Source organism: Coregonus clupeaformis, unplaced genomic scaffold (assembly GCF_020615455.1).
Source record: "Coregonus clupeaformis isolate EN_2021a unplaced genomic scaffold, ASM2061545v1 scaf0512, whole genome shotgun sequence".
Classification (NCBI taxonomy): domain Eukaryota; kingdom Metazoa; phylum Chordata; class Actinopteri; order Salmoniformes; family Salmonidae; genus Coregonus; species Coregonus clupeaformis.
In genome coordinates, this window is record NW_025533967.1 from 180001 (window position 1) to 206834 (window position 26834).

General features: G+C 48.2%; 1 protein-coding gene across 1 annotated transcript in view; it reads left to right on the forward strand.

The window, feature by feature from the left end:
* LOC123484960 (leucine-rich repeat serine/threonine-protein kinase 1-like) overlaps positions 1 to 24900 on the forward strand; it is an 85990-nt gene extending 61090 nt beyond the window's left edge. Inside the window, 13 exon segments of the mRNA XM_045215779.1 lie at positions 268 to 451; positions 1137 to 1207; positions 1210 to 1292; positions 1904 to 2041; positions 5671 to 5865; positions 7653 to 7804; positions 9473 to 9590; positions 18901 to 19017; positions 22171 to 22368; positions 24282 to 24353; positions 24355 to 24410; positions 24412 to 24495; positions 24822 to 24900. Coding sequence (XP_045071714.1) covers positions 268 to 451; positions 1137 to 1207; positions 1210 to 1292; positions 1904 to 2041; positions 5671 to 5865; positions 7653 to 7804; positions 9473 to 9590; positions 18901 to 19017; positions 22171 to 22368; positions 24282 to 24353; positions 24355 to 24410; positions 24412 to 24495; positions 24822 to 24900 — 1547 coding nt within the window.
* The last annotated feature ends 1934 nt before the right edge of the window (positions 24901 to 26834 follow it).

Consider the following 26834-nt stretch of genomic DNA (forward strand, 5'->3'; position numbering starts at 1 on the left):
TACAACGCCTGGGCATGCTCCTGATGAGGTGGCGGATGGTCTCTGAGGGATCTCCTCCCAGACCTGGACTAAAGCATCCGCCAACTCCTGGACAGTCTGTGGTGCAACGTGGCGTTGGTGGATGGAGCGAGACATGATGTCCCCCCCAGGTCTACACCTGTTGTATTCGGCACGTGACAAATACAATTTGATTTGATGTGTGACTGTTATCTCTCCTCTCCTCCCTCCCACACCCACCTCTTCCTCTCCTGACCCCCCTCCCTCCACCAGACACCATGATGAAGCACTTCCAGTCCATGGACGCGTGCCGGAGCTTCTCAGAGTTCCGCCAGGAGGCCAGCATGCTCCACTCCCTGCAGCACCCGTGCATCGTGGCCCTGGTGGGAATCAGTATCCACCCGCTCTGCTTCGCCCTGCAGCTGGCTCCCCTGGGCAGCCTCAACACTGTGCTGGAGGACCGACATAGGCAAAGGACGAGAGAGAGAGAGAGAGAGAGAGAGAGAGAGAGAGAGAGAGAGAGAGAGAGAGAGAGAGAGAGAGAGAGAGAGAGAGAGAGAGAGAGAGAGAGAGAGAGAGAGAGAGAGAGAGAGAGAGAGAGAGAGAGAGAGAGAGAGAGAGAGAGAGAGAGAGAGAGAGAGAGAGAGAGAGAGAGAGAGAGAGAGAGAGAGAGAGAGAGAGAGAGAGAGAGAGAGAGAGAGAGAGAGAGAGAGAGAGAGAGAGAGAGAGAGAGAGAGAGAGAGAGAGAGAGAGAGAGAGAGAGAGAGAGAGAGAGAGAGAGAGAGAGAGAGAGAGAGAGAGAGAGAGAGAGAGAGAGAGAGAGAGAGAGAGAGAGAGAGAGAGAGAGAGAGAGAGAGAGAGAGAGAGAGAGAGAGAGAGAGAGAGAGAGAGAGAGAGAGAGAGAGAGAGAGAGAGAGAGAGAGAGAGAGAGAGAGAGAGAGAGAGAGAGAGAGAGAGAGAGAGAGAGAGAGAGAGAGAGAGAGAGAGAGAGAGAGAGAGAGAGAGAGAGAGAGAGAGAGAGAGAGAGAGAGAGAGAGAGAGAGAGAGAGAGAGAGAGAGAGAGAGAGAGAGAGAGAGAGAGAGAGAGAGAGAGACCGAAGTTCTGAAAACATTTCCAACTTCCCCTTTTAACTCCACCCTTCTCCCTCCCCATCAGGCTCCAGGTACATGCCCCTGGGTCACATGCTCACCTTCAGGGCAGCCTATCAGATCGCAGCGGGCTGGCCTACCTGCACAGGAAGAACATAATCTTCTGTGACCTCAAGTCAGACAACATCCTGGTGTGGTCCCTGGAGGTAGGTGACTAGTATGAAGGGCTGAATTCCAAATCGACCCCTAGCCACTATTCCCCAGCCCCCTAAGCCTGGGTTGTTCAATTCCAGTCCTGGAAAGCCAAAACACTTCTGTCTTTCTGTTTTTACCTGGTAGTTAATTGCACTCACCTGGTGTCCCTGAGTGGCGCAGTGGTCTGTCTCCTGAGTGGCGCAGTGGTCTAAGGCACTGCATCGCAGTGCTAACTGTGCCACTAGAGATCCTGGTTCGAATCCAGGCTCTGTCGCAGCCGGCCGCGACCGGGAGACTCATAGGCGGCGCACAATTGGCCCAGGGTCGTCCAGGGTAGGGGAGGGAATGGCCGGCAGGGATGTAGCTCAGTTGATAGAGCATGGCGTTTGCAACGCCAGGGTTGTGGGTTCGTTTCCCACGGGGGGCCAGTATAAAAAATATATATATATATATATATGTATTCACTAACTGTAAGTCGCTCTGGATAAGAGCGTCTGCTAAATGACTAACATGTAAATGTCCCAGGTCTGAATCAGTCCCTGATTAGGAGAGGATGAAGACCAGAAGTGTTTTGGCCCTCCCCGTAGTAAAAATGGTATAATCATTCTTTGTCTCATCCTAGGTGTGTGACCTGGTGAATATCAAGCTGTCGGACTACGGCATCTCGCGCCAGTCCTTCCACGAGGGGGCACTGGGGGTGGAGGGCACGCCGGGATACCAGGCCCCCGAGATACGCCCAGGCATCGTTTATGATGAGAAGGTAGATGATGAGGAGGTCTATGGTGGCAGGTAGCCTAGCCGTTAAGCGTTGTTGGGCCAGTAACCGAAAGGTCGCTGGTTCGAATCCCCGAGCCGACTAGGTGAAACATCTGTCGATGTGCAAGACACTTAACTCCTAATTGCTCCTGTAAGTCGCCTCTGGATAAGAGTGTCTGCTTAATACCTAAAATGTCAATGTGAAATGTAAGGTACTGCCTACCACACCTGGGGTCAACTACATACTTCTAATACATACAAATACTTCCTCTGTACTTGATTTAGTTTGCCTGGTACAATGGAACCAATGGAATAGTCCCAACAGGGACTCACTACCATCTTCAAACGACGGTGAAACTGTCTTTATGTGTTCTATAGACATGGTTCAGTTGTTTTAGTATAACGTTCTACTGTGGTGGTATGGGGGAAAGTTACTGACTAACATTTCCTTGTATTTAGGGTAATGTTACTGACTGTATCATTTAGGGTAATGTTACTGACTGTATCATTTAGGGTAACGTGCCTGACTTATATTTACATTATTTATTTAATTCCATGCAGAATCTATAAACACTGAGTGTACAAAACATTCAGAACATCTTCCTAATATTGAGTTGCACCCCCTCTCCCTTTTGCCCTCAGAACAGGGCATAGACTCTACAAGTTGTCGAAAGCGTTCCACAGGGATGCTGGCCCATGTTGACTCCAATGCTTCCCATAGTTGTGTCAAGTTGGCTGGATGTCCTTTGGGTGGTGGACAATTCTTGATACACACAGGAAACTGTTGAGCGTGAAAACCTCAGCAGCGTTGTAGTTCTTGACACAAACCGGTGTGCCTGGCACCACTACCATACCCTGTTCAAAGACACTTCAATCTTTTTGTCTTGCCCATTCACCCTCTGAATGGCACACATACACAATCCATGTCTCAATTGTCTCGAGACTTAAAATCCTTCTTTAACCTGTCTTCTCCCTTTCATCTACACGGATTTGAAGTGGATTGACCAAGTGACATCAATAAGGGATCATAGCTTTCAACTGGTCAGTCTATGTCATGGAAAGAGCAGGTGTTCATAATGTTTTGTACACTCGGTGTACACTTATATAATTAGTATGTCCCTATGTTACACGATGTACAGCGCCTGTTTTATGTGGGTATGCGGTCCTAAGAGAAAAGAGCTCTGACCACAGAGTAGAGTCAGATCGTAGTTTGTGTGGATTTATGGGAAGGTGGCCGGTGTTATTATGACTGGTCACTTCCTCTGTTGGGCATGTCCCTTTAGTGTCTGATTAGTAACGTGTGCTGCTGTAAGTCAACGGTAAGAACATTAGATCTGTGTGTGTTTTACTGTGCAGTATGTCTGGATACCATATGTGTCCACAGTATGTGTCCCTACAGCATGTAGTGTGTATCATTTACCACATGTATATGACTAAGGCATTCATTCCCTAATGCCTGTTTGACTGTACTGGACGTACAGGAATGTCCCATAGCCTACCCGTCTGAAGTGTTCCCGTAAATGGCAGGTTTCTTGTGGAATATATTCTATAGTATACTGGAATTTACTCAACTTGGCCTCTGTGTTGGTTAGGTGGCCAATTTAGCTCCTGCTTTTTCTTCTCATTAGCCAATCATCTCTCGTCCTGGTATTAATTATCCAATCAGCTCTCCCTCTGCGGTTGCTCATCAGCCAATCGACTCCCATTCTGATATGGATTAGCCAACCATGAATTGGTACGGTATGAAGCCAACCAACCAACTCTGTCTCTGTGTACTTTAATCCTATGGGCTTTTATGTCCTCATTTTAATGAGCCTTTCCAACATGGCTGTCTACCATCTCTGGGCTCCACTCTCTCTAGGGGGTCTGGGCTGGCTTAGCAGGGGTTTTAAGTGGTTGGACGCACACACACACACACACACACACACACACACACACACACACACACACACACTGGTTTGACTGTTTTTCCATGGGGTTAAATCTCCTTTAACCCTCCAACTCAATTGAGGATCCCTTCAAAGGGAAGTGAGAGGTGACTTTAAACCCTGATGTCAATACTCTGACCCTGTTCTGCTGTTCTCAGCCAATCATATCCCTCCTACCATACTTTCAGCCTATTTGGTTGCTCTTTGATTTGACTTCAAATGAGGTTTCAGGATTTAGTTATTGTAAGACTGCAGGAAGAGATGGTGAGGAAAGAGAGAGGGTGGGAGAGGGAGGGAGAGAGAGAGAGAGATGGAGAGAGTACAATGGAAAGACCGAGAGATGGGGAGAGTAAAATGGAAAGACAGAGATGGTGAGAGAGAGGTAGAGGTAGAGTGAGAGGGAGAGATTAAAATGGAAAGAGAGAGAGGGGGAGAGAGAGAAATGGAAAGAGTAAAATGGAAAGATGGAAAAAGAGGGAGAGATTAAAATGGAAAGACAGAAGTGGAATACCAGACATTCTGTGTACTTAGCTAATCTATAAATGGGGTATACATAAATAGTGTGTAATATAAATAGTATCATATTCAACAAACTATATTTTCTTTGGCATCGTTGGATTTCCCCTGTCATACCAATGATAGAGATTGATGACAGACTGGGAGGGTGCCTTATAAGAATATACCATAGAGAATATATCATGGCCCTTACATCAGCCCCTCTGACGGAGAGTACCACGGACGTTGAGCATACTCAGAATAGTTGCCAAGTGATGTCATCATGGCGAGGAGCCAGAGCTGCTACCGTAGCGCTAACAGAGCGTGGAAACTCACCACTCCGGTGTTTTTGGCCCCATCTGTCTGCGCTGCTTTAAATATACGCTGGGAAGACAGCCACAGTGGGCTGTTCATCTCAAGCTCATGGCCATTCATAGAAAGGAATTCAACTTGGGCTATTTCTTGGACTGAAAATATGCTGTTTTGTGTTCCATCACCAAGCTGAATGGCCTTCATAGATAACATTAGACTCTGATTATAACAATGGGATGACTGCTGTGTGTGCGTTTCAATTCAATTGAAGAAGCTTTATTGGCAAAGCAATTAAATCAATATAGATATATAAACACTGAGTGTACGAAACATTAAGAACACCTTCCTAATATTGAGTTGCACCCCCTTTTGCCCTCAGAACAGCCTCAATTCGCCAGGGCATGGACTCTACAAGGTGTCGAAAGCGCCCACAGGGATGATGGCTCATGTTGGCTCCAATGCTTCCCACAGTTGTCAAGTTGGCTGGATGTCTTTTGGATGGTGGACCATTCTTGATACACACAGGAAACTGTTGAGCGTGAAAACCCAGCAGCGTTGTAGTTCTTGACACAAACCGGTGCGCCTGGCACCTACTACCATACCCCGTTCAAAGGCACTTACATGTTTTGTCTTGCCATTCACCCTCTGAATGGCACACATACGCAATCCATGTCTCAATTGACTTAAGGATTGAAAATCCTTCTTTAACCTGTCTCATCCCCTTCATCTACACTGATTTTAAGTGATTTTAACAAGTGACATCAATAAGGGACCATAGCTTTCACCTGGATTCACCTAGTCAGTCTATATAATGGAAAGAGCAGGTGTACTTAATGTTTTGTACAGTGTGTAGATAACATTAAATCAATCTCTCATTCCCTCTCTCTCACTCACTCAGGTGGATATGTTCTCGTATGGGATGGTTGTGTATGAGTTGCTGTCAGGTTGTAGGCCTGCGTTGGGCCAGCACCAGCTCCAGATAGCTAAGAAGCTGTCTAAAGGGATCCGTCCGGCCCTGGGGAGCCCAGAGGAAGTCCAGTTCCACTGTCTGCACGGCCTGATGATCGAGTGCTGGGACACTAAGCCTGAGAAGGTGAGGGACTGTGGGCCAGGATGCCAATACACTTTTCACACTAGTGAGCCGAGCTGTGCTGGCTTGGATATGCTCTTTTTTAAATCGTCCTTTCTGTCAGAAGAAATAGGAAAGTGTGATGACACATCCACACCACTATAATGCTATCATGCTATCTTTCATACATCTAGATGTGTAATAACAATTGATATTCCAGTGCTGTAGGGACACATTTTTATTTTTTCTTAAGCGGATGGTCAGGGGGCCAGAAACATAATTACAAATAATTTGTAGACTGCAAATTGACCACAAGAAGCCCAAACAGATATAATGTTTGACTAAAACGTAATAATTTCTAAACCTAGCTTACATATGTATACGATCACAATACACTACATGACCAAAAGTATGTGGACACCTGCTCGTTCCAAAATCATTGGTCATTAATATGGAGTTGGTCCCCCCCCTTTGCTGCTATAATAGCCTCCACTCTTTCTGGGAAGGCTTTCCACTAGATGTTGGAACATTGCTATGGGGACTTGCTTCATTCAGCCACAAGAGCATTAGTGAGGTTGGGCACTGATGTTGGGCGATTAGGCCTGGCTCGCAGTAGGCGTTCCAATTCATCCCAAAGGTGTTCGATGGGGTTGAGGTCAGGGGCTCTGCAGGCCAGTCAAGTTCTTCCACACCGATCTCGACAAACCATTTCTGTATGGACCTCGCTTGTGCACAGGGGCATTGTCATGCTGAAACAGGAACTTCCCCAAACGTTGCCACAAAGTTGGAAGCACAGAATCGTCTAGAATGTCATTGTATGCTGTAGCGTTAAGATTTTCTCTTCACTGGAACTAAGGGGCCTAGCCCAAACCATGAAAAACAGCCCCAGACCATTATTCCTCCTCCACCAAACTTTACAGTTGGCACTATGCATTCGGGCAGGTAGCGTTCTCTGGCATCTGCCAAATCCCAGTTTCGGCCTTCGGACTGCCAGATGGTGAAGTGTGATTCATCACTCCAAATAACGCGTTTCCACTGCTCCAGAGTCCATGGCGGCAAGCTTTACACCACTCCAGCCGACGCTTGGCATGATGATCTTAGACTTGTGTGTGGCTGCTCGGCAATGGAAACCCATTTCATGAAGCTCCCAACGAACAGTTATTGTGCTGACGTTGCTTCCAGAGGCAGTTTGGAACTCGGTAGTGAGTGTTACAACTGAGGACAGACGATTTTTACGCACTACGTGCTTCAGCACTTGGTGGTCCTGTTCTGTGAGCTTGTTTGGCCTGCCACTTCGCAGTTGAGCAGTTGTTGCTCCTAAATGTTTCCACTTCACAATAACAGCACTTACAGTTGACCAGGGCAGCTCTAGCAGGGCAGAAATGTGACGAACTGACTGGTTGGAAAGGTGTCATCCTATGACTGAGCCACATTGAAAGTCACTGAGCTCTTCAGTAAGGCCATTCTACTGCCAATGTCTGTCTATGGAGATTGCATGGCTGTGTGCTCGATTTTATACACCTGTCAGCAACGGGTGTGGCTGAAATAGCCGAATCCACTAATTTGAAGGGGTGTCCACATACATTTGTATATATAGTTTATCTCTCTATTATGCATGGGAATACTTTGGAACATATTTCCTAAATGTAAATCACTGATTTGCTGGTGTTTTTACTGTCTTTTATGTCTAACATTCTTTTTTCTCAGAAAACTTTGGGGGCGCAAATAAAATCACCAGCCCACGGGCCACCAGTTGGTGAACCCTAGCTTACAGTATGACATAGTGACTGTGTGTCTCTCTCTTGATCCAGAGACCCCTGGCCATGCAGTGTGTGAGGCAGATGCAGGAGCCCAGTTTCCCGTGTCTGAGGTACCTGCTGTCCTGTGACACACACTCCCAGCTCTTCCTGTCCCACCTGCAGGGACACAGCGCTGTCTTCTGGGACGGGGACAAGGACGACAGGTTGGTGTGTCAGTTTGGGACTTTATTTGTTTCTCTTCGTCTGTGGATTTCAGAGGTTTTCCACAAAATGGGACTGAGCTGGCAGTGGCACGTTTTTTGCATGTTTTGGCCTTAGAGAGAGTCTCAGTGTAGATTTCATGAGGATCTGAGGGTGAATTTAACATTGACATTTTAGTCATTTAGCAGACGCTCTTATCCAGAGCGACTTAAAGTTAGTGAGTGCATACGTTTTCCATACTTTTTCCATACTGGCCCCCCGTGGGAGTCGAACCCACAACCCTGGCGTTGCAAGCGCCATGCTCTACCAATTGAGCTACAGGAGGTTTGGGGATTTAAGCTGCTTATGCTTGGACTGTCTCTTAAAGAGCAGGGGAGGTACAACACACACACACACACACACTCTGCACATACCTCTATGAGAGTAACACACACACACACACACACACACACTCTGCACATACCTCTATGAGAGTAACACACACACACACACACACACACACTCTGCACATACCTCTATGAGAGTAACACACACACACACACACACACACTCTGCACATACCTCTATGAGAGTAACACACACACACACACTCTGCACATACCTCTATGAGAGTAACACACACACACACACACACACACACACTCTGCACATACCTCTATGAGAGTAACACACACACACACACACACTCTGCACATACCTCTATGAGAGTAACACACACACACACACACACACTCTGCACATACCTCTATGAGAGTAACACACACACACACATGCACACAGACACACACTCTGCACATACCTCTATGAGAGTAACACACACACACACACACTCCTGTCCTGTAGTAAGGCTCCCAGGTGGAAAGTAATTGCTTTAGTGTTGCTCTCCCCCTGTGTGTGACTGTGTGTGTTTAGGGACTGGGAGATAACCTCCCTATGATAAAGGCAGCTTTCATCGCTCCATACAGCTGGTGCTAATGACTGCTATTGCCTGCAGCTGTCCTGCTGTTAACCCCATAGAGATCCTTTGTAATTCTAATACCCCCTCATAGAGGTATAGTGCCAGGGCTTCCAGCATGGGAACTGACCATGAGAATGACAGGATAATTGTCAGCAGGTTCTACTCCGCTAGGGGAAGGGGGAGAAAAGACAGTATTCAATCTAACTCTGTGTCTGGGTAACACGGTTAAATGGTGTGTATTGTGTCTCCGTATGACCTGTTGGACTGTGTGTGTGTGTTCTAGAAACTCTGCGATTAGTGAATGCCTGTAATACCTGTGTGTTGTCCTATAGGAACTACAGTGTGGTAGTGAATGTGTGTTGTCCAATAGGAACTACACTGTGGTAGTGAATGTGTGTTGTCCTATAGGAACTACAGTGTGGTAGTGAATGTGTGTTGTCCTATAGGAACTACAGTGTGGTAGTGAATGTGTGTTGTCCTATAGGAACTACACTGTGGTAGTGAATGTGTGTTGTCCTATAGGAACTACAGTGTGGTAGTGAATGTGTGTTGTCCTATAGGAACTACAGTGTGGTAGTGAATGTGTGTTGTCCTATAGGAACTACACTGTGGTAGTGAATGTGTGTTGTCCTATAGGAACTACACTGTGGTAGTGAATGTGTGTTGTCCTATAGGAACTACACTGTGGTAGTGAATGTGTGTTGTCCTATAGGAACTACAGTGTGGTGAACGTAGAGAAGGGTCAGGTAGAGGTGAAGAGGATGCCGTGTCCAGGATCCAGGCTGAGCTGTCAGATGAAGATGGACAACACCTTATGGACCGCCACAGAGGTTGGCCAAATAATCACTAACACTGGGGTTGGCCAAACAATCAGTAACACTGGGGTTGGCCAAACAATCAGTAACACTGGGGTTGGGGTTGGCCAAATAATAATTAACACTGGGGTTGGCCAAACAATCACTAACACTGGGGTTGGGGTTGGCCAAACAATCACTAACACTGGGGTAGGGGTCAGCCAAACAATCACTAACACTGGGTTTCGGGTCGGCCAAACAAATCAAATTGTATTTGTCACATGCGTTCAATACAACAGGTGTAGACCTTACAGTGAAATGCTTACTTACAAGCCCTTAACCAACAATGCAGTTTTAAGAAAGAATACCAAAAATATTCACAAAAAATACAATATAAAATAATACGAAATAAAAGTAACAAATAATTAAAGAGCAGCAGTGAAAATGACAATAGCGAGGTTACATACAGGGGGAACCGGTACCGAGTCAATGTGCGGGGGCACCGGTAAGTCAAGGTAATTGAGGTAATATGTACATGTAGGTAGAGTTATTAAAGTGACTATGCATAGATAATAAACAGAGAGTAGCAGCAGCGTAAAAGAGGGCGCTCCGGTACCGTTAGCCGTGCGGTAGCAGAGAGAATAGTCTATGACTTAGGTGGCTGGAGTCTTTGATAATTTGGTAGTGAATGTGTGTCCAAACAATCATTAACACTGGGTTCCCTATGGACGATTAGTATACAATGCCTTCGGAAAGTATTCAGACCCATTGACTTTTTCCACATTTTGTTACGTTACAGCCTTATTCTAAAATTGATTTTTAAAATAAAATTATCCTCAGCAATCTACACACAATACCTCATAATGACAAAGCGAAAAAGGGTTGTTTGAAATTTTTGCAAATGTATATAATTTTTTTAAAATTTAAATAAAACGTATTTACATAAGTATTCAGACCCTTTGCTATGAGACTCGAAGTTGAGCTCAGGTGCATCCTGTTTCTATTGATCATCCTTGAGATGTTTCTACAATTTCATTGGAGTCCACCTGTGGTAAATTCAATTGATTGGACATGATTTGGAAAGGCACACACCTGTCTATATAAGGTCCCACAGTTGAGAGTGCATGTCAGAGCAAAAACCAAGCCATGACTTCGAAGGAATTGTCCGTAGAGCTCAGAGACAGGATTGTGTCGGCACAGATCTGGGGAAGGGTACGAAAAAATATCTGCACCATTGAAGATCCCCAAGAACACAGTGGCCTCCATCATTCTTAAATGGAAGAAGTTTGGAACCACCAAGACTCTTCCTAGAGCTGGCCGCCCGGCCAAACTGAGCAATCAGGGGAGAAGGGCCTTGGTCAGGGAGGTGACCAATCAATCAATCAATCAATCAATCAAATTGTATTTATAAAACCCTTTTTACATCAGCAGATGTCACAAAGTGCTATACAGAAACCCAGCTTAAAACCCAAAACAGCAAGCAATGCAGATGTAGGAGCACGGTGGCTAGGAAAAACTAGGCAGAAACCTAGGAAGAAACCTAGAGAGGAACCAGGCTCTGAGTCCCCTTCTGGCTGTGCCGGGTGGAGATTATAACAGTATCTGGCCATTAAGGTCAGATTTTTCTCCCAAGATGTTCAAACGTTCATAGAGGTCAGCAGGGTCAAATAATAATCACAGTGATTGTAGAGGTTGCAACAGGTCAGTACATCAGGAGTAAACGTCACTTGGCTTTTCATAGCCGGGCATTTAGAGGTTGAAATAGCAGGTGCGGTAGAGAGAGAGAGTTAAAAAAAGCAGGTCTGGGGGCAAGGTAGCACGTCCGGTGAACAGGTCAGGTGTCATGAGCCTCTCACTCCACCGGGTTACCACCTTAATGTGTTTCCACTATCTTCCACTCTGCTCATCTCTCTCTCTCTACTCAGCCTAACGAGCTCCACCTGTTCCTGCTCTGCTCGGCTCTAATTACTCTGCCAGCTGCGCTGCATTACCCACTAACCTCTCCCAGTATTTAAAGTCCCGTCTTTCAGCTCTCCTTTGTCAGATCGTCTGCAAAGCTCACACCGGAACCTGTGTGCTCGCGCTTCTGGCTCACCCTTGTTTTGTGACCCCGGACCTGCCTGATTCTTGGATACTCTTCTGCCCCAGGAAAACCAGACCTGCTCTCTGCCATTACGACTCCTGACTACTCTTCGACCCCGGTAACTCTGACCAGCCTTCTGCCTTGCTACAACGTATTTGGATTTCCCTTGAACTGTACTTCTGCCTTGTTTCATCCGCCCCGTTGTGTCTGTGTTTCCTCCCCCAGGACTTCTGGACCACCAACCACCGGCGTCATCGGACGCATCGCTGCCACTGGGGGGCACAGACCCAGCACATTGGACGGGATAACCCCTGGAGCCTTCACTCACTCCCCTACTTCCCCTTTTCCCTTAAGTTTTAATAAACTTTCTGGTGTGACGCAATTGTGGTCCTCTTGTCGTCTGTCTGAACCGTGACAGTACGATCTGACCATCATGGACTCAGCGCACACTTCCCCGACATGGAAACCGAAGAACCTGAGCAACCCACCGCCATGCTACGCCTGGAACACACTGAGAGAGAGCTAGGTCGCATGAGCGGCGACATCACCTCTCTGCTTCAGGTCGGCCACCAACAGCATCAGCAGTTCCAGCAGCACCAGCAGCAGTCCCAGCAGCAGCAACAACAACTCGCCAGGATCATCCAACTCCTCACCAACCTTACCCCAGCCAGTCTGCCCACCAGCCCTGCCTCCGAGTTACCTGCCCCGGTCATTTCAGCCGCTGCCCCGGAACCCAAGATTGGAAACCCCGAGCGGTTCAACGGCGATTCTACCCAGGTCCGGCCATTCCTGACTAGCTGCCGACTTCAGTTCTCCTTGCAGCCAAGGACCTTCGCCACGGAGGGGGCTAGGGTCGGGTATGCCATCACTCACCTGACGGGCCGAGCTCGACTCTGGGGAACAGCAGAGTTCGAACGTCAAACCCCGCGCATGTGCAACCTTCGACCTGTTTGCTGAGGAGATGCTGAAGGTGTTTGACCTGGATTCACCAACCGCAGAGGCGTCTCGTGAACTGTTCAGTATTCGACAAGGCAGACGTACAGTCGCAGACCATTCCATCGACTTCCGAACCCTGGCAAGACGAAGTTCTTGGAACACACCATCGTTGGTGGACGCGTTCTTCCATAGCTTGGCTGACTATATCAAGGACGAGTTGGTCTCCCATGAACTGCCTTCCACTCTTGATGAAGCCATCGCACTGACTGTCCGGATCGACAGAAGGATACAGACCCGTCGTCGTGAGAGGGGGCGCCAAGGTCCACCAACTACCGGCATTCGGAGAGATCCGACTGGGCTCCTGTCAGCTACTGCCACTCACCCAAGTCAGCTTGATCAGTCTGAGCCTATGGAGATTGGGCGAGCCTCTCTCACTCCTGCAGAGCGCCAGCGCCGCTTCACCTCAAACCTCTGCCTCTATTGTGGAGGTGATGGACATCGTGTGGTAACCTGCCCTTTAAAGCCGAAGCTCACCGGGCATAGGGGGAGTCCGGTTGAGCTCAATGACCATCCAGTCCTCCGACCGCAAACCCTTGCTGCAAGTTCACCTCCGCCTCTCTGACTCTACTCACACCCTGGCTGCTCTGGTGGATTCTGGCGCCGAAGCCAACATAATGGACATCAAGCTGGCACGCCAACTGGGACTGGAGAACCTCCGTTTGACACCTCCTATTCCTGCCCGGGCACTGGACGGACACTTACTCGGATCGGTCACTCATGTCACGGCCCCGGTCTTGATGGGTCTGTCCGGAAACCATCAAGAGACTATCCAGTTTCACCTGCTCCCCTCTCCAGGCCAACCCCTCATCCTGGGTTACCCATGGCTCCGCCCGGCACAACCTCAGCTCGACTGGGTGACCGGGGTGATCAGGAGTGGGGGAGAGGACTGCCACCGAACCTGCCTGCTTGCTGCCGCACTACCCCCTCGGCCAGTACCTACTAACTCCGCCCCTGACCTCTCCCATGTCCCAGAATGCTACCATGGTCTCAGAGAAGTGTTTAACAAAGCAAGAGCCACATCTCTGCCCCCTCACCGACCGTACGACTGTGCCATCGACCTCCTCCCTGGAACAGCCCCTCCAAGGGGCCGTCTTTATTCGTTGTCTGCTCCTGAAAGAAGGTCCATGGAGGACTACATCAATGACTCTCTGTCCACAGGATTGATCCGTTCATCTTCATCTCCGGCTGGTGCTGGCTTCTTCTTTGTGGGGGAAGAGGGACGGATCTCTTCGCCCCTGCATCGACTACAGGGGACTCAACGACATCACAGTGAAAAACCGTTACCCTCTCCCTCTGCTCACCTCTGCTTTTGAGTTGCTCCAGGGAGCCACTGTTTTTACCAAGTTGGATCTCAGAAACGCTTACCACCTAGTGCGGATCCGGGAGGGAGATGAATGGAAGACCGCATTCAATACACCAACAGGCCACTACGAGTATCTGGTTATGCCTTTTGGCCTCACCAATGCTCCTGCTGTGTTCCAGGCTCTAGTGAATGATGTACTGCGGGACATGTTAAACAAGTTTGTCTTCGTTTACCTGGATGACATCTTAATCTACTCCAGAAACCTGTCTGAACACACCCGCCATGTCCAGCAAGTCCTTCATCGTCTTCTGGAGAATTCCCTCTACGCCAAGGCAGAGAAATGTGAGTTTCACGTCAAGACAGTGGCCTTCCTGGGGTACATAGTGGCAGAGGGAAGTATCCAAATGGATCCTGCCAAAGTATCAGCAGTCACGTTATGGCCAGTTCCGGAGAACAGAAAGAAGCTGCAACAGTTTCTGGGGTTTGCTAACTTCTATAGAAAGTTTATCCGGAACTACAGTACCGTTGCTGCCCCCTCTCACTGCTCTAACCAGCACCAAGCAACCCTTCACCTGGACCCCAGCAGCCGACAAGGCCTTCAGTACCCTCAAGGTAAGGTTCACCTCCGCTCCCATCCTCCAGATGCCTGACGTGGACCGGCAATTCATTGTGGAGGTGGACGCTCGGATGTGGGAGTTGGTGCTGTGATTTCTCAGTGGGCTGCGGAGGATAGGAAGCTCCATCCCTGTGCCTTTTTCTCACGTCGGTTGTCCCCCTCTGAGTGCAATTACGACATAGGGAACCGAGAGCTGCTGGCTGTGAAGCTTGCCTTGGAGGAGTGGCGTCACTGGCTGGAGGGGTCCACCATTCCATTTCTCGTTTGGACCGATCATAAGAACTTGGAGTACATCCGCACGGCCAAACGGTTGAACTCCAGGCAGTCCCGCTGGGCCTGTTCTTCACCAGGTTTAATTTCACTCTGTCATACCGGCCTGGATCACGCAACACCAAGCCAGACGCCCTCTCCCGTCAATTCCAGAAGGATGACAACCCCTCCAAGGATCCTGTGTCGATTCTGCCAAGTCCCTGCATCGTAGCAGCTCTGACCTGGGCTGTTGAGGAACAGGTGCTGGAAGCTCTCCGTAACCAGCCCGGTCCCAGCACTTGCCCAGCTGACCGCTTTTGTCCCCGAAAACCTAAGGTCCCAGGTCGTTCAGTGGGGACATGACTCCCGCCTAGCTTGTCACCCTGGCTCCACCCGCACTTACAACCTGCTCGCCCAGAGGTTCTGGTGGCCCGCTCTGAGAAAGGATGTACGGGAATTCGTCCAAGCCTGCCCCATCTGCAACCAACACAAGTCGTCCTGCCAGCCCCCAGCCGGATTGCTGCAGCCCCTGCCTGTGCCCAGACGTCCCTGGTCTCACATCGCCCTTGACTTTGTCACGGGGCTGCCCCCCTTCAAGGGGCAAGACCGTCATTCTCACCATAGTTGACCGATTCAGCAAGATGGCACACTTCATTCCCCTCCCCAAGCTCCCAACCGCCAAGGAGACCGCCCAGGTGGTCCTGGAACACGTCTTCCGGATCCACGGACTGCCAAAGGATGTAGTTTCTGACCGTGGTCCACAATTCTCCTCCGCTTTTTGGAAGGAGTTCTGTCACCTGCTGGGAGCCACAGTCAGTCTGACTTCCGGATTCCATCCCCAATCCAATGGGCAGTCAGAGCGGGCAAATCAGGAGCTCGAGAAGGCACTGCGATGCATGACTTCACGCAACCCCCACTCCTGGTCGCAGCAATTGACATGGGTGGAGTACGCACACAATTCTCTGACCTGCTCTGCCATCGGTATGTCCCCTTTCCAATGTGTTTATGGATACCAGCCTCCTCTATTTGCCAGTCAGGAAGGGGAGGTTACTTGCCCATCTGCACTTGCGTTTTGCCCGTCGATGTCGCCGCACCTGGTCACAGGCCCGAGCCACACTTCTCGAGATCCGTTGCCAGCTACACTACCGGGCCAACCGTCGGAGAATCCCTGCTCCCACCTACCATGTTGGTCAAAGGGGTGTGGTTGTCATCAAGGAACCTGCCACTCAGGGTGGAGTCGCAGAAGTTGGCACCTCGGTTCATTGGCCCATTCCCTATCATAAGAGTGATTAGCCCAACTGCTGTCCGGCTCCAACTGCCTAATTCCATGAGGGTGCACCCCACTTTCCATGTGTCTAAGATTAAGCCCATTCATGAGAGTCCGCTGGTCCCTGCTGCGCCTTGTCCTCCTCCTCCACGGCTCGTCGATGGTGGTCTGGTTTACACCGCCGCCGCCTGCTTCGGTCCAGACGGAGGGGTAGGGGGTCTCCAGTACCTCATTGACTGGGAGGGCTATGGACCTGAGGAAAGGACCTGGGTGCCAGCTAGTCGGATTGTGGATAGGACTCTCATCACCGCCTTCCACCAACGGCATCCTGATCAACCTGCTATCCGTAGGGGCCGCCCCAGAGGGATCCCTAACCGTCCTGCCCGCTCGGCTCCTGTCCTGTGCCTGATCCTGTCTCGGGACCTGTCCCATCTCCCGACCACGGCCCTCCGGCTTCCTCCGAGGATGAGGGCGTTCGCTCGGACCGTTCGGAGGAGTTCTAGCCCTCCTCCGGCTCCCCTCCTCCCGCCCGGCGTGGTGTTGCTCTTGGGACTTCTGGGGCCGTCCCTTGGGGGTTCTGTCATGAGCCCTCTCACTCCACCGGGTTACCACCTTAATGTGTTTCCACTATCTTCCACTCTGCTCATCTCTCTCTCTCTACTCAGCCTAACGAGCTCCACCTGTTCCTGCTCTGCTCGGCTCTAATTACTCTGCCAGCTGCGCTGCATTACCCACTAACCTCTCCCAGTATTTAAAGTCCCGTCTTTCAGCTCTCCTTTGTCAGATCGTCTGCAAAGCTCACACCCGAACCTGTGTGCTCGCGCTTCTGGCTCACCCTTGTTTTGTGACCCCCGGACCTGCCTGATTCTTGGATACTCTTCTGCCCCAGGAAAACCAGACCTGCTCTCTGCCATTACGACTCCTGACTACTCTTCGACCCCGGTAACTCTGACCAGCCTTCTGCCTTGCTACAACGTATTTGGATTTCCCTTGAACTGTACTTCTGCCTTGTTTCATCCGCCCCGTTGTGTCTGTGTTTCCCCCCCCCAGGACTTCTGGACCACCCACCACCGGCGTCATCGGACGATCGCTGCCACTGGGGGGGGCACAGACCCAGCACATTGGACGGGATAACCCCTGGAGCCTTCACTCACTCCCTACTTCCCTTTTCCCTTAAGTTTTAATAAACTTTCTGGTGTGACGCAATTGTGGTCCTCTTGTCGTCTGTCTGAACCGTGACATCAGGGTTCCATAGCTGCAGGTAGAAGAATGGAAACTGGAGCAGCAGCACGACCAGGTGGACTGGGGACAGCAAGGAGTCATCAGGCCAGGTAGTCCATGGTCCTAGGGCTCAGGTCCTCCGGGATGGGAGGGAGAGAGAGAGAATTAGATGGTTACTCTGACAGAGCTCTGGAGATCGGAGAACCTTCCAGAAGGACAACCATCTCTGCAGCACTCCACCAATCAGGCCTGTATGGAAGCCACTCGTCAGTAAAAGGCACATGACAGCCCGCTTGGAGTTTGCCAAAAGGCACCTAAAGACTCTCAGACCATGAGAAACAAGATTCTCTGGTCTGATGAAACCAAGATTGAACTCTTTGGCCTGAATGCCAAGCGTCACGTCTGGAGGAAACCTGGCACCATCCCTATGATGAAGCATGGTGGTGGCAGCATCATGCTGTGGGGATCTTTTTTAGCGGCAGGGACTGGGAAAATAGTCCGGATCGAGGGAAAGATGAACGTAGCAAAGTACAGAAAGATCCTTGAAGAAACCTGCACAGAGCGCCAGGACCTCAGACTGGGGCGAAGGTTCACCTTCCAACAGGACAACGAACCCTAAGCACACAGCCAAGGCAACGCAGGAGTGGCTTCGGGACAAGTCTCTGAATGTCCTTGAGTGGCCCAGCCAGAGCCCAGACTTGAACCTGATCGAACATCTCTGGAGAGACCTGAAAATAGCTGTGCAGCAATGCTCCCCCATCCAACCTGACAGAGCTTGAGAGGATCTGCAGAGAAGAATGGGAGAAACTCCCCAAATACAGGTGTGCCGAGCTTGTAGCGTCATACCCAAGAAGACTTGAGGCTGTAATCGCTGCCAAAGGTGCTTCAACAAAGTACTGAGTAAAGGGTCTGAATACTTTTGTAAATGTGATATTTCAGGGGTTTCTTTTATAAATTTGCGAACAGTTCTAAAAACAATTTTTCTTTCATTTTAGAATAAGGCTGTAACGTAACAATGTGGAAAAGGTCAAGGGGTCTGAATACTTTCCAAATGCTGTAGAACAGAATAGATGACCTATATTTATATTTATCCATTGTCTTTGCATCTGACAGTTTACACAGTGATGCTGCTAAGGTTGGCCAAACAATACCAAACACTGGATGCCACTCAGCATGACATGAAACCTCAGACATAAGCCTTCTTAAGTGGGTTTCGTAATGTAACTAATGTACATGGTGACACCATGTCAGTACAAGTGCTCTCACCATATCATAAGTATTTTAATCTCTAGTCTAACCTGTGCCCTTCACTTTGTAGTGTGTAAGCTCAGGGTGAGTTTTGTTGCTGTCACGTTGCCTGGTGAGGCTATGCAAAGTCTAATGAAAACATGTATGGGGAGTGTCGTTGGGAATAAATGGGTGTTTATATAAAATATTATAATTGCCAATATGTTTAAAGTATTGATCTGCCCATGAAATGGAAGCTTATAACATTATCCACCTTGAGTAGATTATGTAGATCTGAATCAATTTTGTTTCTGTGAGTGTGTCTGCGTGCGTCTACATGCACGCGTGTGTGTGTATTTACTTTTGTGTGTGTGTGTGTTCTAGGAGCAGGAAGTGTTCATCTACAGTCTAAAGGAGATGTGTCCACTGAGCCAGCCCCAGAAACAGCTCTCCTGTCCTGCTATAGTCACCTGTCTGTTCCCCGTGCCCGCCAGAGACCAGGTAACGCTCCTGTAGTCACCTGTCTTTTCCCTGTGCTCCGCCTAGAGACCAGGTAACTCTCCTGTAGTCACCTGTCTGTTCCCCGTGCCCGCCAGAGACCAGGTAACTCTCCTGTAGTCACCTGTCTGTTCCCCGTGCCCGCCAGAGACCAGGTAACTCTCCTGTAGTCACCTGTCTTTTCCCTGTGCCCGCCAGAGACCAGGTAACTCTCCTGTAGTCACCTGTCTTTTCCCTGTGCCCGCCAGAGACCAGGTAACTCTCCTGTAGTCACCTGTCTGTTCCCGTGCCCGCCAGAGACCAGGTAACTCTCCTGTAGTCACCTGTCTTTTCCCTGTGCCCGCCAGAGACCAGGTAACTCTCCTGTAGTCACCTGTCTGTTCCCCGTGCTCGCCAGAGACCAGGTAACTCTCCTGTAGTCACCTGTCTTTTCCTTGTGCCCGCCAGAGACCAGGTAACTCTCCTGTAGTCACCTGTCTTTTCCCTGTGCCCGCCAGAGACCAGGTAACTCTCCTGTAGTCACCTGTCTGTTCCCCGGGCTCGCCAGAGACCAGGTAACTCTCCTGTAGTCACCTGTCTTTTCCCTGTGCCCGCCAGAGACCAGGTAACTCTCCTGTAGTCACCTGTCTTTTCCCTGTGCCCGCCAGAGACCAGGTAACTCTCCTGTAGTCACCTGTCTGTTCCCCGTGCCCGCCAGAGACCAGGATACTGTACACTACTGCCCTGTAGGGTTGTCATTATACCAGTTTCACAATAATACCATACTGGATTTTCCAATGCGAAACATGAAGCAGGCTCAACTATTTGGTCCTTTAGGAACCTTTATTCCAATATTGTGTATAGCTTGGAAAGTAAACACATTTGACTCTGTGTGATAACATAATGCTCTTTGTTTCCAAGATTAGGATTGTTTTCCTTTAGATATTAAATCCGCTTCATGTTTAGTTTCCTTGCCACGAGACTTATCACGATACTGCTATCATGACAACCCTACTGCCCTGTCTCAAATCATCTCCTAGACCAGTAGATCCCTAACTGGTCCACCAGTAACCCCAACAATACACATTGCTGTTGTAGCCCTGGACAACCATACGTGATTGAATAGATCTCTGTGAGAAAGAATTCTGGGAACCCAACCCATTGTTGGGCCACTTCCATCATCTACTAAACCCCATTGTAACCCTGATACACTGGATAATCGGTATTCTCTTATTGCTGTACTGTAAAGTGTTTATACAGTAGCAATACAGCAGTTGACAATAATACGGTAACAAGCTAACTGCCCTCGAAACCAGCCCATGACCCTTTATAGTGATTTATTTGCGGTCTGACCGTCATTAACTAACTCGGCTACTGTGGTAAAATAGGTTTTACGGTCCTCTTAACAGTAGAAATGCCGGCCCTTGAGCGGTCCCGCTTCTAAGCCAATGACGGGTCTTTTTGACGCCAACATTCAAACGGTCTAATCAATAGATTTCATATATGCTATCTGAAAAATAATCATGTGGTTGGGTTTATGAAGGTAATATTAGAATCCTATTAATTTTTATTTTTAAGAACATAATGGCATTTTCATTAGTATGTTACTGTAGGCTATATGTAAAAAAACGAAAAACCACTAGAAACACCACAATTCAAGTGCTAAATCCATCACAACCATTATAATTTCATTTTGGCAGGTCTTAAGAAACATATGGAAATAAGAAGAAGAACAGAATAGCATATTATACGTTGTATTATGTTACTAGTCTTTGCTTAGTAGCCTGGGCTGTGGAGCGCATGGAACAGCGGTTATTCTAGGAAAAATTGATATTTTGAAATAGAGCTCATCTCTTCAATTTTGAGAATTGTTTGGCAAAAATACGTGTTTTGGAAACCTCAGAATCGGCTCTTTCTGATACTATACCGAAATCAAAACGTCTTACCTGCATGTGACTCTGTAGGACAGGAGTCGGCAACAGGAGGTTCGCGGGCCAAAACCAGCCTGCAAACCATTTTTGTTGTTGCCCCTCTCTATTGTAATAAGAGACTAAAATCACCATTCAGCTAAAAATGTGTTTGATTTAGGAAATCTGTTCCAAAGTATTCCCACCAAGAAAAAATAAAAAAGAGACGTGATCATGTCTCAGTGTAATCAAGGTATGAAATGATTGTTCATTTCAAAAACAAATTTTTTTTGGGCTTAGTTGTGGTCATTTGTGGTGCACAAATTATTGTAATAATGTTCTGCTTCCCCCCCCCCCCACCACCATCTGCTTCGACAAAAATCGTCCCGCGGCTGAATCTAGTTGCCTACCCCTGCTGTAGGACAATTTGAAACTTAACTTCTAGTGTTAAACAGGCTGGGGCCCCCTGACCTGACTTCCCCTTCACCCCTAGACCCTCAGGCCTTTGAAGTGTCCTGTGGCTGGGGTAGTCCAGGTGCTGAGGCTGACCTAGTGGAGTCTGTCTGTCTGTCTGTCTGTCTGTCTGTCTGTCTGGGGCTAAAGAGCTAAAGGCTCTCTCACATTATACCTGCAAGGCACTTTGATTTGCTTGCCACGAAGAAGGGCGCAGAAGTGTTGGATAATTCTATGTAACATATTTCTGACACGTCAGCTGTTCAGGGTCCCCACACTGCAGACGTGGAGCCCTCTTTCCCTCCTTCCCAGAAACCCATCATCCACTGAAGTCAGCTGTACAGGTAGAACAGTCAGGCCCCCGCTGTAGGACAACAGTAGAACAACCGCTGGTAGTTACTAGGGGGACTGCGAGGTCATGGGAGGAACAACTCTGGGGCAAACAGCCGCTGACCTGGTTGTATGACAAGATGGATTACACGTGTAAATATGTGTTGGGAATGATGAACGACACAATCAAACGCATATTTACATTTAAATTAGAAGAGCGTACAGTAGATTGATTTACTAGTTGTATTATTTACTGTAGCAGTGCATACAACAGTATTTTTACTGCCCCCACTCACTATTTTAACTTAGCAACAAGAATGTTTTCACCTCCGTTCATGCTTTTGATCCAGTTTTTCAGTCTGCATAGTGGTTTGGATGTGTTATTGATATCTTCAGTCTCTCTGTCTCGCTCTCCATGTCCCTTCAACCACTCTCCATTCCATGTACACACCCCGCCAACCTGACGTTCTGGTCTCCTCCCATGCAGACCCAGGCGCGTGTCTTCATGGGGATGTCAGACGGTCTGGTGGCAGTGTACTCCCTGGTGGATGACATGCCTGTAGAAGGAGAGACCTATCTGTGTTCTCACACCCTCAATACGACCATGTTTGGGATGGAGGACTCTGACCCAAGACAGAGACCCTACCCAGTCAGGAGCATGGTCCTGGTCCACAGTGGCTCCCAGGTAGGAATAGATGTATTGCTACCTGGCCCGAAGAGAGATATATCAATAACCACGATATGCCGATATATTGCTATATATATATGTGTGTGTGTGTGTGTATATGTATGTGTGTGTGTATATACAGTGGGGAAAAAAAGTATTTAGTCAGCCACCAATTGTGCAAGTTCTCCCACTTAAAAAGATGAGAGAGGCCTGTAATTTTCATCATAGGTACACGTCAACTATGACAGACAAATTGAGAAAAAAAATCCTGAAAATCACATTGTAGGATTTTTTATGAATTTATTTGCAAATGATGGTGGAAAATAAGTATTTGGTCACCTACAAACAAGCAAGATTTCTGGCTCTCACAGACCTGTAACTTCTTCTTTAAGAGGCTCCTCTGTCCTCCACTCGTTACCTGTATTAATGGCACCTGTTTGAACTTGTTATCAGTATAAAAGACACCTGTCCACAACCTCAAACAGTCACACTCCAAACTCCACTATGGCCAAGACCAAAGAGCAGTCAAAGGACACCAGAAACAAAATTGTAGACCTGCACCAGGCTGGGAAGACTGAATCTGCAATAGGTAAGCAGCTTGGTTTGAAGAAATCAACTGTGGGAGCAATTATTAGGAAATGGAAGACATACAAGACCACTGATAATCTCCCTCGATCTGGGGCTCCACGCAAGATCTCACCCGTGGGGTCAAAATGATCATAAGAACGGTGAGCAAAAATCCCAGAACCACACGGAGTGACCTAGTGAATGACCTGCAGAGAGCTGGGACCAAAGTAACAAAGCCTACCATCAGTAACACACTACGCCGCCAGGGACTCAAATCCTGCAGTGCAAGACGTGTCCCCCTGCTTAAGCCAGTATATGTCCAGGCCCGTCTGAAGTTTGCTAGAGTGCATTTGGATGATCCAGAAGAGGATTGGGAGAATGTCATATGGTCAGATGAAACCAAAATATAACTTTTTGGTAAAAACTCAACTCATTGTGTTTGGAGGACAAAGAATGCTGAGTTGCATCCAAAGAACACCATACCTACTGTGAAGCATGGGGGTGGAAACATCATGCTTTGGGGCTGTTTTTCTGCAAAGGGACCAGGACGACTGATCCGTGTAAAGGAAAGAATGAATGGGGCCATGTATCGTGAGATTTTGAGTGAAAACCTCCTTCCATCAGCAAGGGCATTGAAGATGAAACGTGGCTGGGTCTTTCAGCATGACAATGATCCCAAACACACCGCCCGGGCAACGAAGGAGTGGCTCGTGAAGAAGAATTTCAAGGTCCTGGAGTGGCCTAGCCAGTCTCCAGATCTCAACCCCATAGAACATCTTTGGAGGGGAGTTGAAAGTCCGTGTTGCCCAGCGACAGCCCCAAAACATCACTGCTCTAGAGGAGATCTGCATGGAGGAATGGGCCAAAATACCAGCAACAGTGTGTGAAAACCTTGTGAAGACTTACAGAAAACGTTTGACCTGTGTCATTGCCAACAAAGGGTATATAACAAAGTATTGAGAAACTTTTGTTATTGACCAAATACTTATTTTCCACCATAATTTGCAAATAAATTCATTACAAATCCTACAATGTGATTTTCTGGATTTTTGTTTTCTCATTTTGTCTGTCATAGTTGACGTGTACCTATGATGAAAATTACAGGCCTCTCTCATCTTTTTAAGTGGGAGAACTTGCACAATTGGTGGCTGACTAAATACTTTTTTCCCCACTGTACCTGTATACCACAGTGTCAAATGATGAAATAGTAAATAATTGTATACAGTAGTGAAATACCAGTAACCTTATTACAATGTTACTGGGTATGAAGTAACTACAGTCATGTAGTCAGGACAAACTCTGGTAATATGAATGGTTATCAAAAAGTGTAAGTCTTATCTCCACCTTCTTGCTCTTCCTCCCAGCTGTGGTACTCCCATGGTCCAGGCCTGCTGGTGATCAACTGCCGGACCCTCCAGGCGGTGCGTCGTCTGGAACCCCTACGACCCCCCATCCTCCATACAGGCCCTGGCCTCAGCCTCTGTCTGTCAGGGATGAGGCAGTGTGGACCCTGGACGACCACACCAACACCCTACAGCTCTACCACGCTGCCACCTACCAGCTCTGTGCCACGTACAGGTGTGTGAGACGTGGGTGGGGGATGGGGTGAGGTAGTATTATGCTAATATATAGGACACTGCTATAGTATATGCTGGCAGTAGAATGGGTGAGTGAGTGGTGATTGTGACTGGAGAGGGCTTTGACTGATGGGAAAGATATTCAAACTTTACTTTAGAACACCATGGCCCATACAACCAATGTCTTGTGTACTGAATCAACTATACTAATATACTATACTATAATATACTATACTAACTAATACACAGACAAGACACAATTTCACTATGCAACGGACCATGTGACCAATACATACACATAATACAAATGTCATTTCATCATTCCAGCTGTGGCGACGCCAACCCTCTCCGGGACGTGTTCACTGTACAGCGACCTGCAGGGGTTACCATGGATACGACTCCCTGACCTTGACTCAAAGAGGAAGGGTCTAGAGGAGGAGGAGGAGGAGTGTCCTAACGGCGAAGTGACGCTGATCTACAGCGGGAGGCAGGGACTCAGATCATCCAGCACCAGGATTCGCTGACGGACTACTGCTCCATGTCCTCTGACTCCACCCCCTTCGATGGGATTTGACCAATCCTGTTCCGGCCCCTCGTCAGAGCCGCTGGGATTGGACCGATCCAGTTCCTACGCTCTCAGCTCATTAGCTAGTTCCAGCAGTATGCCTTTTTCCCACTGAGGGAGGAAGAGAGGCCTCAGGACCACCCAGCCAACCCTGACCCTGTGGTGAACTCTGACCCCACCACGACCTTTAGCCCCACGTCCCCCCACCTGCAGGCCCTAACTGTGCTGGCTGTCAATGGAACCCTTTGGATCCCCAGGTACCCTCAATGCAACACACACAAACCCAGCATGTCATACAACAGACATAGGGGCATATTTTTTTACAGTCAAGAACAGATTCCTATATAATATTTACATGGTTCCTGAGACGTTAACACTCCTCCAGGCTTTGTGAGATCCGATGCTGCAACACGTGCCTTTTCCATCTGGTCTGTCTGGTCCCACTCTAGCTAGGGCTGACACTAAAGACTTGTAAAGAGCAGAATCAACAACCTCTGAGTCATCTAAACAGTTGCTTTTGAGAAGGAAAATGCTTTTGAGAATGTCCCAAATGGCCCAGTCTGGTGCCAGGTCAGGGTCTTTTTCTGGCCCTGAGGAGACTTGTTTTGGGCCAGGCTTCAGAGGTTGAAACACTTAAGGTCTGTGTCTTTAGGAGAAAAACACTGGGATAAAGTCTTATGGTGGAAATGGGCCAACAGATGGAACTTAGGTCTGACCTCAAATCATAATTTTGAGTTTTGAATAAGGTTCGTCATTTAGAAAATAGTATTCAGCTAACCAAATATTTAAAACATAAAAATGACAAATTTGCTAAGTAACCATGATTGCTAACGTTCGCTGGTAACGCTAGTCAGCTATAGCTTGTTCTCCATCTGATAACTTTTTAGTAAATGGTGAGCCAATATATTTTAATGACTGATCAAAACTCATTTTATCTTGGCTTTGTCTTGTCCCTCTGCAGCAGACACGTTTTGGGCTGCTTTGTCATTATTTTGCCAATACTCGAATCAGCAAAAAGTGATTTGAATCACAGTAAAACCAATCAAATCCAAATGAGTAGAATCTTTGTGGTCAGCCCAACTGGAACACTAGCTATTTGACTGTGCCAACAAGAGATCTTTAGTCACTACTGTGTTGTGTTCCAGGAGTGGTGGTGACGTGATGGTGATCGAGGTCCAGCGGCAGACAGGACAGCTCCGGGGCGTGTCATCGCTGTGCTCAGGCCCCCTGGAACTTCCTCTTACGGGTGAGGTCATATCCTGTCAGGAAGGCTGTGTCTCAATAGTCTAAAGTGGCTACATGGGACAATTTGAGATGCATCTATTCTTTTTGATAGCCAGTGAGGTGTGTACACTCTGTCCAATCAGCTTCCACCATGCTGATGGAACAGCCAGTTATAAAGCCACACCTAGCCGCACCCCCTAGACACTGCTTTTAAATCTGAGAGGTCTGGATAGGTATTGTGATATCGTAATATTCCTCCCTTGCCCTAAGCTAGGTCAGGGCTGTGTTCTTGGAGCTCTACCGTCCTGCAGGGTTTCAGTCCAACCATTATTTAGCACACCTTAGTTTATTAGCTGCTTACCAGGACCTTAACTAGCTGAATCAGGTATGTCAGGTTAGGGTTGGACTGAAAACCTACAGGACGGTATATCTCCAGGAAGAGGGTTGAGTAGCACTGGCCTATATGGTATTTCCTTTGGGATCCATAGGAAGTACCCAAGGGTAGAGGCTACCGCAGGAGATCATGCTCTAAAGCAGGTTTCCCATTCCTA